Raw genomic sequence first — 18,756 nt, 5'->3', positions numbered from 1 at the left:
TTTATTTACGATTTGAAAATGCTAGGAATTGACCAACCGGCACCTCTTAGCAATATGACATCCGATAGTGTCAACAAGCAAGATGGACTTGAACAGTTCAAACAACTAGAATTAGAAAATGAATCTTTAGCGTAACATTTTTAGGAAGGTTTCTAATAGCAGGGAAAGTTAACAGCACTCACACAGAACCAACAAACCAGGCTGCTGGCAGCATATTGCACAGAGAAAATTAGATTTCGGCACCTCTAGTTCTTATTTCCAAAACTTTTTTTGCTGAAAACAAAGGTGGTACATAACAGCCCTTATTACTGAAGGAAAGAGTCTTGAAAAATAAAAGTAAATATAAAAAAGGTGAAAAAAATATGAAAAGGAGCATGTTTCAAGGAGAGGGGCAGAGAGTTGAAGACAAAATTTAGCAGCAAATTGCACATCACGAGGCATAATAGTCTCTTTTGCACCAACATCTGACACAACAGAAGGGAGATAAACATATATAGAAGATCAGTGTTTATTTACACGGCCATGTATTAATGACTCTGTTTTCACATTCCAGCCAGGGTGAAATTGAGAGGCACCTGCCTGAACAACACCGGCTGCGCTTGTTCTGCCACTATCAGGACGGTATCTGGGCTGACAGGCAGTGAACTTCCTACCCCAGATGCCTACAGCCAAGCAGGAGACAGAGCAAGGCGGCGCAGGCAGGCAGCGAGCAGCCCCAGTGGCAGCCCCACCGGTCACAACAGCCCTCACCTGTCAGGAGAGGCTTCCTACCATATGCAATTATTTCCTACCTCACTAAAAAAACAAACAAGAGAAAAAGTAAAAAAAAAATCTGACAGAAATGCCTCTGCCTTCCACCGAGCACTTGCTGATCAGCGTACCTTGTTATTAATGACCTGGGTGTGTAGTCCTTGGCAGGAAGCTCACTACCATCTCTTGCAATGTTTTCTAATCTGAGTTACAATTTACCCGGGGCAGTTGTTTTATCTGAATTGCAAATCCAGCGAGGGTGGCAGAGAGCACATGATGGGGAGGTGGACACCAATCACAGAGGGGAGTATTGGCTGTTGCACAGGTCCTTTTAAAGCTGCTCTTGTAACTCATTCAAAGGGGCAGCAGAAGCAAGCAACACAAGACTAATTCAAAGTGTGGCATAACCACATGGTTCCTTCTAAGTTAGTATCTTAGTCAAATGAACAAATCCAGAGAGTGATGCAAGACAAGCAAGGCAGTATCTCTTGGTTGGTTTCTTAAGCAGAAACAGGCATGACCTTGGGAAACACAAGCTGTTCTTCAGGGTTGAAATAGGAGCAGCAAATGTCCACGGCAAAATGCAAGTTTTGAAAAACTAATCAAGAGTTTCATCTAGCAGGATTAGCCAGACTAATAGAGAGAAGGTGAAATGAACAACAGCTCTGGTTGTGCTCCAAGTAACTATGTAGTGTTCCTCTTTGGGTCTTCCCTAACATAGATTAGGTGAAGGTATTTAAGCCTCTCCTACAGGTCACGTTCTCTAAAGCTCTGACCATTCTTGCAGCTCTGGACTTGCTCTAGTTTACCTGCCTCTTGCCTATAAGACATGCTTCAAACCAGGCAAAATATTTCAGCTGAGTTTTCACCTGCACCAACTAGATGGGAAGGAAACCACCCCAATCCCCAACACACCACAGGCTGCCTGGGACAGGCTCCCAGAATCAGCTCCCCTTGGGTCAGCCCTATGGACTCAGGGTTGGTGTGTGGTCTCTTGTAAGCACCAGATCATTTTCTGCAGCATATTCCCAATTTTCTCTGGGTGTTGCACTCCTTCGTTAGAAGGGTCATAATTTTCTAGTAGCTTTTAGAAGTTTTATCCTCTTGATCTCAGACCATTTCTTCAACTTTTCAAGACTCTTTTTTTAAATTCTAATCCTGCGTTTCAAAGCAGTTACAGCTCAATCCAGTTTGGTTACATCTGCACCCCCTCAATCCAGAACCCAAATTTTTAGTAAGTACAACAAGCACTGGTGTACAACAGGAGTCACTGAAATCCCACTTAATGCATTCCCCCAGTCTAGCAGCAAACTGTTGCTAACACCACTGTAAGTACAGTTCTCTAGCTGCCCATGTGGTTTACTCACATTCACATGTTTGCTCGTTAAAGCAAGGGCTCTATGAGGGTCAAGTCAGAATTGCAACTTCTGCTTCCCTCAGACATGCTGGGCCAACTTCTTCATAAAGGACGAAGATACCTCTATCTGGCTGCAGCGTTCGCAATCAATGCAAGATGTCACTGTTACCCACTTCGTCCCTCAAGCCTCATCTCCCAGTATATAGTATAACAGGCCCACAGCTCATACGTATTTCTAATTTAAAGCTTCTGTAGATATGAAGTATAGCTCTTATGTTAGCTGAAATGGTGTAGTGCTTGCCTCTGCCATCACCCAGGACCCAGAATGAAACCAAGGCCCATTTGGGTACCTGCCAGACTCGCACAGGTCAGGAAGACTTGAAGCAAAACGTGGCCAGCTACCAGGACAACAGCTCGCAGTTGTGAAGGGTTTTTCCCCACAGAAATACATGGTTCTCCCCGCCACCAGGTTTGTTTCAAAATACAGCTTAAACTCACCCAAACATTGCAGACCTGAAGAAAAGGTTAAAAGACTGAAGAATTAGAAAACTATAATAATGTCACATTATGGTATAAATTCAGTTTATTTTTCAATAAGCACTTTTCATCAGATATATATGTTAAGACACCAATATCCTAGAGACCTGAAATGGCAAACAGGTGTCTACATTAGTTTGCAGACACAAATGGATTTTGTGTGTAAATGTAGACATGTTAGGGAATGTGGGAATTTTGAGGACTGACTGACACAAAATAATCCACCTTTAAACACTGTAGCAGAGAAAGTAAGGCAAATTAACCCAATTTCAAGGGCATTAAAGGGGAATTTCTACTTTGTCAAGACAACAGATCCCAGTTAATCTTTTTTTTTGACCACAACTCTATCACTGTTAAGGCTTTTTAGAGAGAAAATATGAATGGAAATTCTGTTATTTCCTTAAGACAATCAGCTTCTACTAAAATATTTTACATTTTCATTTCCTACACAGCACCTCTTGGAACTGTAGTATTTTACATTCTCCCAAAAGTATACTAAAAGCGATCTGCACAAATGCCTAAAACAGAACATAATGTAGAATTAGATTTGTCAGCAGAAAGAGAAAAGAGAGCAACCACATCCCCAAAACCCCAGTTCTCAGGACAGGCATGGGAACCTCTGGAAAGAACCTGAACTGTAGGAGACAGGAAATTGCCTTATTGTCTGAAATCTGTTTTTTAGCAGCCAAGTGTTTAATCACTTCTTGGTAGCAAAAGTTATGCATTTCCTCACTTATCAGTACACAAACATTACCAGAGCGAAGCTGGATACGTAGCTAACAACAAACCCGTAACAACCACATCTGGCACCGTCAGGGCCTCTCTGAAGCCAGGAGAAAGGCCTGACGTGAGCAAAGCGTCGGCCCGGGCCGTGAGCTGGGGGCCAGGCGAGAGCACCCCTCGCCCCACACACACCGCCCTGCCTGGTGGATGGACACACAGCCGGCTGCTTCATACAGTCAAACCCAAAAGCATGACAAAGCCACAGTTACATGTAACATGCCCTGTCGTAACCTTTTGTTTCATTCAAACTTAATTAAGCCACTTGTGGTGACAATAGTAGTGTTTTGTGTGAAAGTAACTGGGTGTCACTCCCTGTGGGAATCTTTATAAAATATCTAGGAAATCAGGTCAGGGTGGGACAGTTCCCTTCTGTCGATTACTTGCAAAGCCATTAAGCAAGGGACAGAGAAACAGTACAGTGCTGTTAAAGTACAGATGTAAAGCTACTGTTATCTTGCAAGCCAAAAATTTTAAAATTCCCAAATGTCTGAAAGTGTCTTATTTAGGCTGTCTGATTATGCTACTTTGGCTGGGTTTCATTGCTTCATTGCTGATAAATCTGAAAAACTGTATGTTTGTGGAAATGTCTGTAGGATAATAAAAATAAAGTGATTTCATTACCAAATCACATGCCAAACATTTGCTTTTGCTGACGTAATTTGGCCCAATCTCAGTTTAAAACACAGCTCAAAGAGTCAAATGCTTTGTTTTCTTTTCAAAGAACCCTGTCTGCTGTGTGTCCTGTCATCACCCGAGCTTCTCCCCATACTCTCCCTAAAAGTCCTTCGAAAAATGAATGCACAATGTTCAACAAGTGTGGCTTCACTGCACGTTCATAGGTGATTTGCTGCTTTTCCTCTCGTCTCAAACAAATCTTCCTTACCACTCATTCCCATTAGTCCCATATCTTCTACTACTTTGAAATAACTCTATAAAAGCTACTTACTAAAATTCTTAAAAATAAGTTTACAATGGAAATCCAGTGGAAAACTTTAGGTGCTCTGTCCTACAAGGCAAAAGCAAAGAAGCACAGATACCAAAATAAACAGCTTGTCTTCCAAGTGTACCAAACACACCTAGGTGCTACTTAAAAAGTCAGTAGAACACATGGCTCTTAATACCCCCAACACCTCAATAGGTTCTGGATTCCGCTATCCAAGCGCTGTGTTTGGATTAAAAAAAAAAAAGGCATCTGAATGTCTTTTTGTGAAAAGTCACAACCTTTCATTCAGTAAACTTCCTATAAATATGGTACTTAACTTCTAGTTTCAAGCTTTATGACCTTCACAGGAATGTGTTTTTATTATAACAAGAGAATTAGCAATGCTATCTAATACATCTAAGTTAAGTTTTGTGTGTTCATTATAAACCTAGATTATCAGGTTTGGAAATCTCCCCATTTCAATTATTATTCTGAGGAGATTAGTATGTCCAGCAAAAGGGATGTGCCATCTGGATATTTGCTCTTTATAGAATAAACAGGTTAAAGTTTTCATTATAATACGGGTATTTTTGAGTTGGAGCACAGCTGGCATTGCCTTCTTTCACCTTACAATTCAATTACTCTCTTAAGAAACCAAATATTTGTCTCAAGGGACACAATCAATGATGACACTTGAACACACAAACTCACTGGCTTCTGTACCAGTACACACAGCACAGGAGAAACCTGGCTGAAAATCCAAGTTACCTCTGAAGGATCAACAAATGCCAGCACTTCAGGAGGAAATTTAGCGACAATACCAGCAGGTTTATACATGCTGGATAATTTGCTTAATTAAGAGACAAGTAGTTGTTTAGCACTACAGAGGAAGGTGGGGAGAGAGGAGAGGAAGACATCTAGAAGCCAACACACCTAATTTACTACGAGGGGCAAGACTGCAGATTAGGATGTTTGTAAACAACTGCGGACTGGTAGGAAGCCAATTTCTACCTAATAACAAGGAAAGAGACCTGGTATCCACTCCTCGTCCTGCTGATCACCTTATGGCTACATAACATGGCAGCACCTCTCCCTTTCTCAACTCTGTGGGAAGGAGAGCACCAGGCAAAGTAGGTTTTATTAACTCCCAAAGCATTCATTTGACAGTCTTTGGAAATGGAGACAACATGAAAAGGAGCGGAGGGGGTTTGGCAGATAAAGGCTGTCCCGTTTGATCATTCGCGGGTACACCAGTGTGGTTAGTACAGGGAGACAAGGCTCAGAGCCAGTGCTGAGTCAGTCACAAAACCTCCATCCTCCATCCCCATTTCTGACCCAGGGCTCCCCTTCAGCTGACTCACACCCTGGCCCCCAAATCCCCTCCGCTCCCATCCCCCCTCAAGCCACATGCTCTCCATAACACTGCCTCAGCTAAAGCAGCACCCCACCAGAGGAGCCTGTGGAGCCCTCCCTACAGCAGAGATGCCAATGCCACCGAGTCCAGGTAAGACTGACAGCATATGATGCTACTGCAAAGAGCCACTGTGTTTTTACACAAGCCCTAGAAATGTGGTCATAAATAATTTTAGAGTCATTCTCTTGCAATAAGTTTCCCAACAGGAGTTTTTGGAAGGGAACCTAATCTATTATAAAACAAGCTTCGAAAGGCCAAGTCCAGGAAGGAGGAAAGTAAGAGAGGCCAACAGGGACAGAGTTCAAGATCATTTCATTTGTTTTTCAAGGATTTATATGATATATATACACACATACCTACAAATGCACATATGTATGTGTTTATACACACAACACTCAAAACTTCTTAGCTCAATTTTGCTTTATGCTAATGTTGTCCACTTAGGCCTCGAAACCACTGCTCAGACTGTACAAGTCCTCTGCCCAGGAACCGTGCCCAAGGCAGGGTCTACAATAGGGACAATGCTCAGAAGACCAAAGCTGTGCACAGGAATTTGCCACTGCCCTCCCCCCAATGCGCAACACCATCGTCTGGAACTGGGTATATCCAGAGAGAAATGCTAGAGTCTACCAAGGCAGCTGATAATTACACATTAGCACTTTAAACAACGTTTCCTTAGCTGTCCTCAAGTGGAAGCATGTGTTTTGAAAAAACAGCACACATGTTTGAGAGGGAAGACATCACCACATTTGCATGCTTTAGAGAATCAATACCTCCCTTCAGAGTAAGTCTGGGACGTTTTTATGTGCAGTGATCTCTGCTCTCCGCAAGCATGAATCTACAGTCATGGGAGAGCCAGAATTTCAGGTGCACAGCATGAGCCCGGTCCTGCTCGCTGATACATATACTTACTTATCTCAAACATCAGTGGAAGCCTCATTTATATGTGCATGCACATATCTGTATCATTTACGCAGGTAAACTGCCAGTAAATCAGGTAAAGAATCTACTCGATACAGAGAGGTTCAAATAAATGTTTAGGGAACACTCACATATGTCTTAAAAAGGCTGTTGAATACACCCTGCAACTAGCTGGACGAATTCTTGTTCATCATTGTACTATGTCTTGCATGTTCAAAAATTTAGAGAGATATTCAAGCTGCTAGCATGGTGGACAACATATGTTAAACCTTTAATCTTCTTCAGTTGTCTAGCTACGTTTCATTCCATGAAGAAGAAAAATCATTACAGATTCCAAGAATGCTACTCTGCATTGATTAGTAAAAGATGAAAATGAGAGAGAAACTTTGCCAGGATAATAAAGTTGCACTCTTTTTCTAGACATATTTGCAAAAGTCACAGTATGATTTCTAGAGTTTTGGCTACTTAAGACAGACTTCTGTTTCTCTCTAATACTGGTGAACTGTGCAAATGCCAGGTCCAGAAACAGCTATTCTGAAGAGTACTCATCCCCATTTTACAAGTTTGTGATGGAAAGAAATGTATGTTTGATACAGATTTAACGTACATACAGAGGGACTCCTACAGTTTCAAAACAAGTTTGTTTCTGCCCCAGTTTTGTGCATGTCTTTCTGCAGCACTTTGTTCTTGGGTTTTTTTTTCCTTCTACAAATAATTAAAGGGAAAATAAAGTCCATAGTAAGGCAACTCTGAAATAGCAGTGGGTTTGAACTTCTTGAAAGCAGTGGGTTTGAACTTCTTGAAAATTGTTCAACTGGCTTTATTCATTCAGTTTAAAATCATATCATTGTAGAAACTTTGAAAGCCATATTTGGCAATGTTCTGCAAGAGCAGTTAAGACACAGGATTATTGTTATTTAGTTGGAGTGGAACATTCTGTATGTATAAAACTTGTGTATATCGTAATGAGTAACTTAAGCATGGCTGAAGAGTTTATAAGCACAAAAATCAACAAATAGAGCATTCAGCTTGAATACTGTGCAAAAAATAAACAGTTTTTGGGTGAGGCACCAGGTCCTTGGTTTGTAAAAAACAAACAAACAAACAAAAAAAACCCCAAAACAACGGCCATGAGTAGTTTAGATCCTCATTGCATTTTATCTCCTCCAAAGATTGGGAAGATTGCAAGAAGGGAGACAGATTGCAAAGCCGTATCTGCAGACTCAGCTACAGAGCTCATGACCACAACCTCATATAAAGCCTTCGAGTCATTTTTTTAAAATGATGCCTACTAGCAACCTTGGCTCTATTTACAGAGCTGCAATTGCAAAAATCCACTTAGCTCATTTTGTGATCCTGCTTTAACAAGTAAGATTTTTACTCCGAGATGATCTACTTCAACCAGTCCCCAGGCAACTCCACAGAGGTGAGTGCTGGGCACTGCTCACGGGATTTAGCCTGCTAACTCCTGTTTGCCTGCTTCACCACTAAAAATGGTAGCTAGCATAACATGCAAGAAAGACAGAAACTTAAAATTGCCAGTTGCACCAAAGGAAAACTGTGGTATGTATATTGTACCCTAATCTCTCTGCACTGGCATTTTGTTTGGACTGCCAGCATTTCTGAGAATTCCTTTTCTGTAAGTGGGGCTGTAAAAGTACACCATGGCAATGATCAGGGAGTCCGCCGTCTTCTCGCAACATGTCTCCTCTCATTCATGTTGCATAGATAGGCTTTCACAGCAGACCGTGATTCACGTGTGAGGAATGTTTGGTAGATATCCCCACAGAGCCCGCGGACTGTGGTTACTGCTTTCATTTGCAGCAATCTGAAGATTCATGTTTCTCTTGTTAAATCAGTGATGACACAGTGCAGTGCAGGTCTGGGCATGGTCCAGGTTCATAATGAACATCTACAAGTATTTCACAGAATATCTATACACACACTGTTCATATATAGACATTCTGTATTCATTTGCAATTTGATAATATGTGCATGACAGATACGTCCATTAATTTCTGCAAATACTTACACCATGCCACTAAAAATAAATCTTTACTCTCAAAGAGCAGTAATACCATACTTTCAGCACTGCAGAAGGTGTTGATTAGCCTCCTGCCTGGCAACCTTGTAAAGCATTACACAAGCTGTATTTTACGTACCAACCAATTTCCCTGAGTCTTCTCACCATGTATAAAAATTAATCACTTTTCTTAAGAACTTTGCAGAACCAGGCCTTGGCTCTGTAATGTCACATTTGAGAGAGAAGCACTTCATTTTTATATTTCACATGGCTCTTAAAACTGCTTTTTTGTGTTGCAAATACTTCCTCAAACTAACCACAGAGATTTGGACCCGGGGCTGTACGTGTAGGTGAGGTATATGTGGAATATCTCCTATAATTTGTTAATCATCAGACACTTTCTCATTCCTTCCCTTTCCTGTCTGTTTTCATCACAAATATGCTCAATGATATACGTTCAAGGCCTTTTCAAAAGAACAAAAGGGAGGAAGGAAGCACAAGTCAAAGAGGGAAATGAAGGGAAAAAGGAAAGGAGAAAACCAGAGGCTGTCAGGAAAGCAGCGCAAATAGCTGTAATGGCACTCTTCATTTTCTAAAGAAAACTCTAGTAAGGACATTTATTACCTTAGAAAAAGTTAATAATAATTGGGAGCTTATTAAAAATTAATAAATAAAACCAGAGGCCTCTATATGTACTGAAGGTAACATGGTATCCTTCTCCCTAGCGCTTTTGAGAAGTTTCAATGCAATGATGCAAACAAGAAGAAAGACCTTCAACACTGCCTGTCTACTGAGTCCATAAAATAACACTTCAGTGATAGCTTAAATTAAAAAGTCCTCCACAGTTTGGTGTCTAGTTACTCCCCAGTGTGCCCTTCCTCTCTGTTCTACTTCTATGCAGTCAAGTAGCTTCTTAAAACTTAACCTTCTTGGGGCAACTTTTAGCTACCACTTGCAGTAAAGAAGTGAATTGCTCTCAGACCAAGCTATTAAAAATATTCCATGATAGCTAGATGAAACAAGTGGCATGAACTAGAGTATTTTGTACAGTTTTATCAACAAGATTTATACCAATGCTCAGTGGTTCTCTCTATCAAAATATGGTATTGCATGCTCTGTTGAAGAGAAGATAATTTCCTATCCTTTCCACAACCAAGCAGATCATCTCCTTCAGTAACTACCACATAGCAATTACCCACATTCTGCTTGCAAAAAAGCGGTTACAGGAAAGTATTTAAATCCCTAAGTAGTGCAGGATTTTCTTTTGCTGTTGTTCAGCAACTATTGCCAATTCTGGGTGACAGACAGATCCTCAGGCCTCCAAGTAGCACTTTCCAGAGAACCGTTTAGGTACTGCTGTTGAAACACATTTGGCCAGCCCTGGTCTCTTACAGCATGCACCAAGCAGCAAACAGAGGAGCCTGCTGAATATACTATGATTTGCACCTTGCAAAACCCTGTTTAATAAAGTAAGTAGTTCTTGTGAGCCTGGAATGAATGAAGCCTACTTGCCTCATGACTTTACATCTTATGCCTGATTGACACTGATGTCTAAAAAGGGCAGTAAACATTTCTGCCAAGATTGAGGCAGATTGTAAAGCAGGGTGCTTTTAGGACCACTCCTACATGCTGTGTGCTTCTACAAAACTTGCAGAACAAAAATGCCTGAAAATTTGTCAAAATGAGTTGGTATCAGCCAGTTTCAAAAAGTACATTAAAGGTAGGGTTACATGAATGGACACATTGTACGTGATGGTATAAACCTTGCTTCTGCAGAAAAACAAGTTTAAAAGATTCTAAACTATGAAATCTAAAACTGCACTTCTCCACTTACCTTAGTGTTCATACAAGATTTTCCACGTTTATACTCTTTGTGACTTGCTCTTTTATCCAGCTTGTTCCACAAAGCTTTGGCCTTCCATGTGGTCACTCTTGACTTCAGTTTGCTGTAAAAGTTTCTATTGTCCAAAGGATCTAATTCAAGTTGGCGAGTGAGAATATTAAAGGCCTGAATGGTACCTTTGCACGTTGATGCTTGTACAAAGTTTTCAAATATCTGGCCAGCTTGACTGTATTTTTCATCATCGTTTTCCCCCATGTTCTGAGAGATGTGTTCGAAAAGGATTAAGCTGGAGCTCTTGTCCTGCGGTACAGGTGATCAACACTACCAAGTACTTCCAAGCATGTTATTCCTAGAGAAGATAAACACAGGTCATATTAAAGCAGGTTCTGCCTAACAAAATTAAACCCACAAACTGTATATCCGGTATGAACATAAAAGCACAGCATATGGCGACTGGATAACCAGGTACAAAAAGTTAGTAGTGGCATCCAAGATAAGTGTTACAAGTAAACATAACATACTCATGCTGTCATGACATGTAACAAAGGCTGTTACAAAAACCCTACAAACTCAAGCCTACTGCTTCAAAACAACCAGCTTCACTAAGAGCCTGAGGATTTCTTTCATTTTTGTTCAGTGATAAGTGCTAGATAACAGATGATGAAAAACCAAATGTCCAGATGCTTTTCTCAAGCAGAATTTATGTCACAGCAGATACATCTATGGTAACGTTTTGGTCTTAAGAATTCTTAGAAACCTGCAGCCAAAAGTCAACACTATTTGAGAGAATTTTCTCCCATTGCACAAGCTAGGGCCAAGAGCGCAGCTTAGCCAAAGCAACTTACAATTGGCCCGATCACTTGCCATAAGTAAACACACAACAGGCTAAGCAAAAACATTATCACAAGTTACACCAGAACTGAAAAAGCAGAAAACAAGTAACCACAGAGAGCTCCCCTTTTTCTAACTCTCTTGCCAAAATGAGAAAGGTGCTTTAGTGCATAGAAAGGAATTTTATCTCCACGTCTCCACATGTTAAATGCTAAAGTTATGCGTTTGGAGTCTTACCTTGTCATGTGCTGATGATATAAAGTAATGATGTTTGGCCCACTAAGCCCCATTGGCTTTTCCTAGTAACATGATCACTGTCAAACTGTGCCTGATATTCCAGATAAATACCCTTACATTCTCTAAGAGCAATGCTATTCTAAATTAACGTAAGTTTGCAAGAACTAAAATACTTTCATTGAGGCACTCCCTTATCCTTCTTTAACCTTGCTCTCAATCTCTAATGGTGAGCATCTTAGAGTCAGCCAAGGTCCAGAGAAAACATCCAAGTGGCTTTCACATTTTCCAAGAAAATTGTTACAGGTTATGAACAAACTTGTCCTCAGAAGAGGGTCTACCTGGACTTAAGTCCAGAGATTTAAGTCATATATTCTTTTTCTTGCTATTAAAGAATTATCCACCAGACCAAGAAATCAAAAACTAAATCAATGCTTGTCTAACCTCCCACATAATTAGTTATTTTGCTTGGAACATCATCTGTTGGCTGATAGTTTTAGAATAAATTGTTAGAAAGGCCTTTGAAGTTATGCTTTTTAATTTAACACTGTTCACAAACTATTCATTCTCTGCTTGCATTTCCTTCAAAGAAGAAAAGAAAAAACATAACCAGTGTATTTAAGTAAGGAAGAGACCTACCATGTCTATCTTACAATCCTCTAATACAGAAAAATATTATGCAACTTATTAAAGAAGTCCCATGGGGAGATATAAGGAAGCATTTGGAATACTCACATTCCCTGGCTGCACTCAAAATAAATAACCTTTGTGTGCACATCATCAGTCTGTTGTTGGTTTGTGGGTAAAATAAATTGGCAATGTTGAGAGTTTGTACATTTTCTTAGACCAAATGTCATGATTAAATATTTGGTGCCAAGAATAAGTCAGGAAATTTTTGTTTTCCCCTCTGAATACTTCATTTATAGTATGCTCTTTGCCCTTTTCTGAAGAGCTTTGTGAGGTAAAAGCACAAACATTTTATATGCCCTGACTTCCAGAAGGTCTAATTTTTCAAGAAACTGAGTGCCATGAACTCCCATTGACTCAAAAGGAGTTGAGGACATCCAGCACCTTTCCAGGTTCAAGTCCTCAATGATTAATGAGCAAACCCCTCCAACAACTGCATGCCGGCAGGTCGGAGCCTGGCCACCTTGGCTGCCTGGGTGCAAGGGGGGCCCAGCATGACCCTCACCAGCCCCGGCTTTGGGAACACAGAGCTACACAGTGGTTTTTGGGTCAGTCCAAAATCATCCAATAGATCCAGAAGTTCCTAGGGAAAGGGGAAAGGTAGAGGACTGCCATGCAGAAAGGCCAATATATGTCTAGGTTTAAGCTTTACACAAGTGTTATTACAAGGGGAAGGCAACACAGGGCAACTAAAGATAGCAACAGCACAGTGTAAGATGCTACAATGTGGCTTAAACAGCTTGATATACAGGCACCCCAGGATTCGAGACCCATTGAAAAAAAAGAATTAAAACCAAGGATAAACACTTAGGTTACCCGACTTCCATACCTGCCTAAGATATTTTTTATAATAGAAAAGCCAATGTACTTTTCTCTTGAAATAATTATGAATAGCTTCTTGGTGAGTGGGGAAGCATGAGTGAAACATTCCACATTGGACATTTCAGCTAATGGAGTGGCAGTCAGATTAGGTTTTCTTTATCGCTATAAACTCAGATCGTTATTGCCTCAGTGCTACCAAAGACTTTGACCGACATAATAGCTATAAAACACCACTTCCTCTCCATTGTTTTCCTTAGCTCACCCCAAGACTGTTATCATGTTCGTATAACATAAATATCTCTAAAAGTTAACTCTGGCGTAATTGATAAGTGAGTCTGATCACAAGCTCTTTAATATCTTTTCTGCTCACAGAGAGGAGATTTTTATGGCCTCAGCTGTTTCCATCCAACAAGGAAGGGAGGAAGATAAAGGCTCAAAGAGCAGAGCCGTATCTGAATCAACCAAGGAAGAAAAGCAGCACGTGCTAGGGCCAATAACAGCGAGAAGATAGAAGAGACAGGCAGCAGGAGCCACGGCAAGCAAAGGGAAGGGGAGGGAAACATTTTTAGCATGATGCAAACCAGTGGAAGTAGGTGTTGCACATGCATGCACACACACACAAACACACGCAGCAGGTCTGGGCTTCCTTTGCCTTTCCACTGGGGAAGAGACCAGCTGGGAAGGACAGCCAGGACACTTTCCCCACCCTTAAAACTTCCCTCCTCCAACACCACAAAGCCAGGACTGAGGCCATTCTTTCTGGGCACAAAATTTTCTCCTCATGAACTTCCAAAACACTCCCATCTTGTCCACACTGAAAGGCTGTGGAGTGGTATCTCAGCAGAGACATTTGCTCACCAGCGAAGCATTTCTCCTCGCTGTGTCAGAGGTCATGTTCTCCAAAAAAGCCACATTTTGTGGTCAGAAAGGCAGGATGAGACAGGAGACTCTGGTTACTGGGGTTTCTGGCTTGCTGGAAATACCACTTTTTTTCTCTTTTTTTTGGCATGAACACTGTGTTGACAGATGACAGAGAGGAAGACGGTGCTCTAAGTATATGCAGTTCATGGAAAAGTATGCGTTTTTTTCTGAGGAGTCACCAATATTTCACTGCAGTATTGCACATAACTCACTAGAAACAATGCAATAAGGACAAGACGTTGAACAGAGTAATTCTTAACTATAATTAAAGTTTCCTGTTCTATAACTGTCTCAAAGACTTAAGAGGCAATGCATAAGCTGCTTACCTGTAGTGAGGGGGGAAAAAAAAAAAACCAACAACAAAAAAACACCCAGTGTTTGGGGAAATACTTGAGTTCTTAGAATATTATCATTTACCCTTTTTCTTTCTTCATCATACAGATCACTAGAGATGAAATAGAGCGCCGAAAGTCTCATCAAGATGAGCATTGATGCTGAAACTGCAAACTATGCTTTTCAAAGTGACCATTGAACTTCCTCTGGAAACGCAACCCAAAAATACAATGAAGTTTATTTGAAACTTTACTGAAGTGCTACAGAGCCCAAGAAAAATTTGGGCCGTAGAAAGAAAGAATTAGAGAGCAGGAAATAGCCTGGACAAACAGTTCTTTTAAGTCAGAACTGAAGCATCCATGGGTTAGATTCACAGCTAATAAGAACTGTCATTTTATGTCCCATGCATGATGTATTAAGCACATACAAGAATTTGGCCTTCCACGAGGCTTCCCGTGGTATTGCAGAAGTCTCTAGAGAGCTCCCAGACACAAAGTGCAGACACTGGCAAGAAGAAGGGTTGCATTTTGATGATCCCTTCTACTGTAATAAGTTAGCCCAACCTCCCTTCTGCCTCCAGTTGGGGGCAAACAGGAACGTCAGATGCGAGAATCTGAGAAGTACTGTTCATGCCTGGTGGCTGCCCAAGGAGAAAGTGACGGTCTTATTACAACTTAAAGGAAAGCAACAGAAAAGGGACAGAGAAAAAGCAGAAATTAAAGCAATGGTGCATGTACAGATGTATACATATGAGAGCAAATGCCTCCAGTCTTGGCTGATATTTCCTGTCAATGAAACAAGCTCTGTTACTGTAGATGACTGAGAATAGTGAAAAAATGCCTCCACTAGCAGGGTAATTCCACTAATTATCACTAGTTAAATGGATGTACAGAGCTGGTTCACATCTGCACACGATGCCTTTCAGCATAACACAGCAAGTAATAAAGTTGACATATAGGAGTCATTAAGTGAAAATAACTTAAATTTTTCACAGCGGTACCATGTGAATTGCTTGTCAGTAGTGTTTTGAGGTCGCATTCTCAAAAAATTAAAAACCTTTTTTGGCTTAGTTGTCCCACTGGAGACAGAACAACCCTAATTTTAATTCAGGCTTGCAGCACTTAAGTCCTTCCTTAGTCCTTTAATGCTCCGTTTCTAATATTTGAGAACATGTTCCTCAAGGAGATTGGAAAAGAATTAAATTCCTTGCATTTCAATACCACTAATCCTGATTCCATTTTCAATACAGCCCTAATTCGGCCATGTTTACCGAGAATAAATTCTTTTATTAAGACTTCAGTTTGGCATGCAGGATACAATACATTTATTGTTTGCTTAAGGTTAGAAACATCAACAGAAATGAACGAGTGGATTCTGCAGCATCTGTAGTAATCATTTACTTTGGCCCTTCCTCATAACCTGTAAAAGCTACAGTATTTCTGCTGTCTCTTCCCTGACATAACTGTCTAAAGTCTCAGTATCATTACAATAAGTGAAATTTGCAAGTGAGACTGGCTGTGTTACAGGACCTTCTAGGTTTTTCAACTTAGTTTCTACTCACATTAGGCACTTTGTTTTCATGGTGACCATTTTAAATATAAATATTTCTATCTGGAGGAAACATAGCTTTTTGGTGGTTTGGTTTCTTTGCATGTTTTCCTAGAACTGACATAAAAGGAAAAAAAATTTGTAAATGTGATTCTGGTAACAACTGAAGCTCTCCCTTGCTTTGCTTACAAAACTGGTTAAAAACCACAAAAGTACATTTGCCTAAAATACTTGTTTTCTATTGGTGACGAATAGAAAACACATTTCTTAAGATGCACAATCCTAACAGAAACATCAATGAACCGAAATTGCTTCTGAACAAAGCTTCACAAACAGTCTCTCTTTATAAATAGCCAGATTACTTTTCTGTATTTTTATAAAAAGCTGACTTCCACAGAACTCCTGCAAAATAACTTTTCAGGCCAAGTATGGAATTCAAAACAGTTCCTACCGAGACACTCTGTGCCTATGAACTTACAAGGTTACCGTACACGCTATCAGCTTGTTTTGCCGAAGTTATATGAGACATTTAAAACATAAGCCTTCCAACAAGTGCTGCTGTGCCCATTTAACCTGCTACATCTGGAATCATCCCACAATAAAATATAGCTGGAATCATGTGCACAAGTACACTAACACTTTGCAGTGAATATTTTAGATATGTTCATAGGAAGCATAAAATAAAATGACCTAGCTCTAGGATTTTATCTGCCACACAGACTAAGTCACATTCCACGCATTTTATAGCTGAAGGCTTTAAAAATAGTCCAGTTTGTTTCTTGATGTTACTGGTCTGAGCTTTCCAGTTTTACTGTGGGAATACACTAAGACACTGACAAGTAAAACAAGATCAACCACATAAGCCAGCAGCTTGCATACATCTCCAGTCATGCAAACATACAATGTTGGCACGGGTAAAGCATGGGATGCTGCCCAAGGGTCCAGGTGCGTAATCCCAGAGATGGAGGCTCAAATGTCTGCCCCTACCACAGCTGCTGGTGGGCCCAAGCCACGCTGCACTAGCTTTACCGTACGGCCACTCTCGCAACCCAGATTTCAGATAACACGGAACAGAAAACTGGCAGTCGCGGGGCTCGCACCGTTCTGCCGCCGGCACAGGAAGTCCTGTCCTGCGAGCATCACTGACACCCCCGGATGCTCATTTTGCAGAGCACAGGCACGAGTATTTCAAGTGAATCGCAACACATAGTTTTCCAGGCATTTGTATGCAGCATATACTTAAACTACTCATCAGAAATACTGATGCATTACTGAAGAGTGAGTTCTAAAATAAAGAAATTTTCTTTTTTTTAAAGCAATGGTGTTGTACCTATACCACTTGAAATTGTAACTCTAAACTTTTAAATCCAATGGTTTTGAGGAAAAACATCTCTAGCCCAATTATTATTCTGTGCAGATTACAGTGAGTGTTTAAAACCTATTATTTCTAACAAGGGTGCTAAAAGCTCTATTACAAGGTCACAAGTTTCCATATAGTCTGCATCTTCAAAGCTAACTGTAGATGATTAAGGCGCAGTCATTAGGGGTTAATGTTATGCATAAACAAGATATTAAAACCTGACTCTTGTTTAGACTGGTTACAAGAAAGAACATTTTTCAGCTCTGTTGTAGTAGATTATAAGCACAATATGAACAACAGTATAAAGTTTATGCTAATGTTTTCCTAGGTTGGGATCACAAGAGCAAAGAAAAAAGTACACCATAAGGATAACATCAGCAAGAAAGCAAGTGTACCTCTTAAGAAAAGGCACCTGTTATTTAAGTTAGAAAGATGTTATGAAAATACTGTCAGTGAAAAACAATTAAAAGGACAAACTTTAAGCTCTTTGAAAATCCTGCCTTTCTTTTCCTGTAGTGACACTTATTTCAAGCTCACACAGTGGAACAGCTGAGATATAAAAGCTAATCACAGAACAGGCAGTAGGTTGGTTGTGTTTTGATCAGCATAATATTTTTTACTTTCAATAGAATGAATGTTAGGACATTGGACCAGACAAATTCAGCGAGCAAATAATATCCTATTTACCATTACCAAAATCACATCCAGCAGGGAGGCAGCAAGGCCGGGTGCATCAACCCGGGGCAGATAACACAAGAGGAGGACACAAAGGGAGCTCCGGCACCACTCCTGCCCAGCTGCCAGTGGGAGCTTCAGCATCCCGCTCCTTCTCACAGCCCTGCGTCCTCCTCTCTGCTCCTCACCCCCAGGTCACAGGGAAGACTTAGATGGCACAACTGTGTCTGTGAGGAGCACAAAAAAATGCGTACCCACTAGCTGACAGAGCTATGTCAGCAAAATCCCTGGTATAGATGCAGCTATACCAACAAAATTGAGCCACATTTGGCAGCAGCGGTTACTCTAGTACAGCTTTCCCTTTGTATGCATGAGGATGTAATTATGGAGGTAAATACACCATGAAAAAAGAGCAAATGCATGAACTAGGAAAAAGCAGACTCTCTTAGTCAGCAATCATGGAAATAATGTTGGTTCATGACTCTGAGAATAGGGATAATCCAGAAGGATGGGCAGTGAGATAGGCTATGTACTGACACAGCAACACGAGAATGCCAAGGCCTCTGCAGTGCCCAAGGAGGTGCCACCACATTTCTAGGCAGCTGGTGGCCCCCAGCAGGGACCATAGGGCAAAGGGGGCCACCAGTCTCAGTGCTTTCCTGCTCTCTCCAGCTGGCAGCCACCCTATGCCCAGATATAGCCTGTCCCCTTGCTGTGGCCACTCTTGACCCAGAGGGGCTACGGAGCAGAGAAAGGTGACCAGCACTGCTGCTGCTCAAACTGAGAACTGCCCAA

General features: G+C 40.9%; 1 protein-coding gene across 1 annotated transcript in view; it reads right to left on the bottom strand.

Moving 5' to 3' along the window:
* The window catches only part of MICAL2 (microtubule associated monooxygenase, calponin and LIM domain containing 2), a gene marked incomplete at its 3' end in the record, with an annotated part of 130,017 nt that overhangs the window by 95,080 nt on the left and 16,181 nt on the right, over positions 1-18,756 (bottom strand). Inside the window, exon 2 of the mRNA XM_082316991.1 lies at positions 10,542-10,899. Coding sequence (XP_082173117.1) covers positions 10,542-10,805 — 264 coding nt within the window. The 5' untranslated portion in view covers positions 10,806-10,899. The remainder of the gene's footprint in view (positions 1-10,541; positions 10,900-18,756) is intronic.

The sequence above is a fragment of the Platalea leucorodia genome, assembly GCF_965183815.1.
Source record: "Platalea leucorodia genome assembly, chromosome: 7".
Classification (NCBI taxonomy): Eukaryota; Metazoa; Chordata; class Aves; order Pelecaniformes; family Threskiornithidae; genus Platalea; species Platalea leucorodia.
The sequence above is the reverse complement of the archived record's forward strand: the minus strand, read 5'-3'. Positions and strand labels throughout refer to the sequence as shown.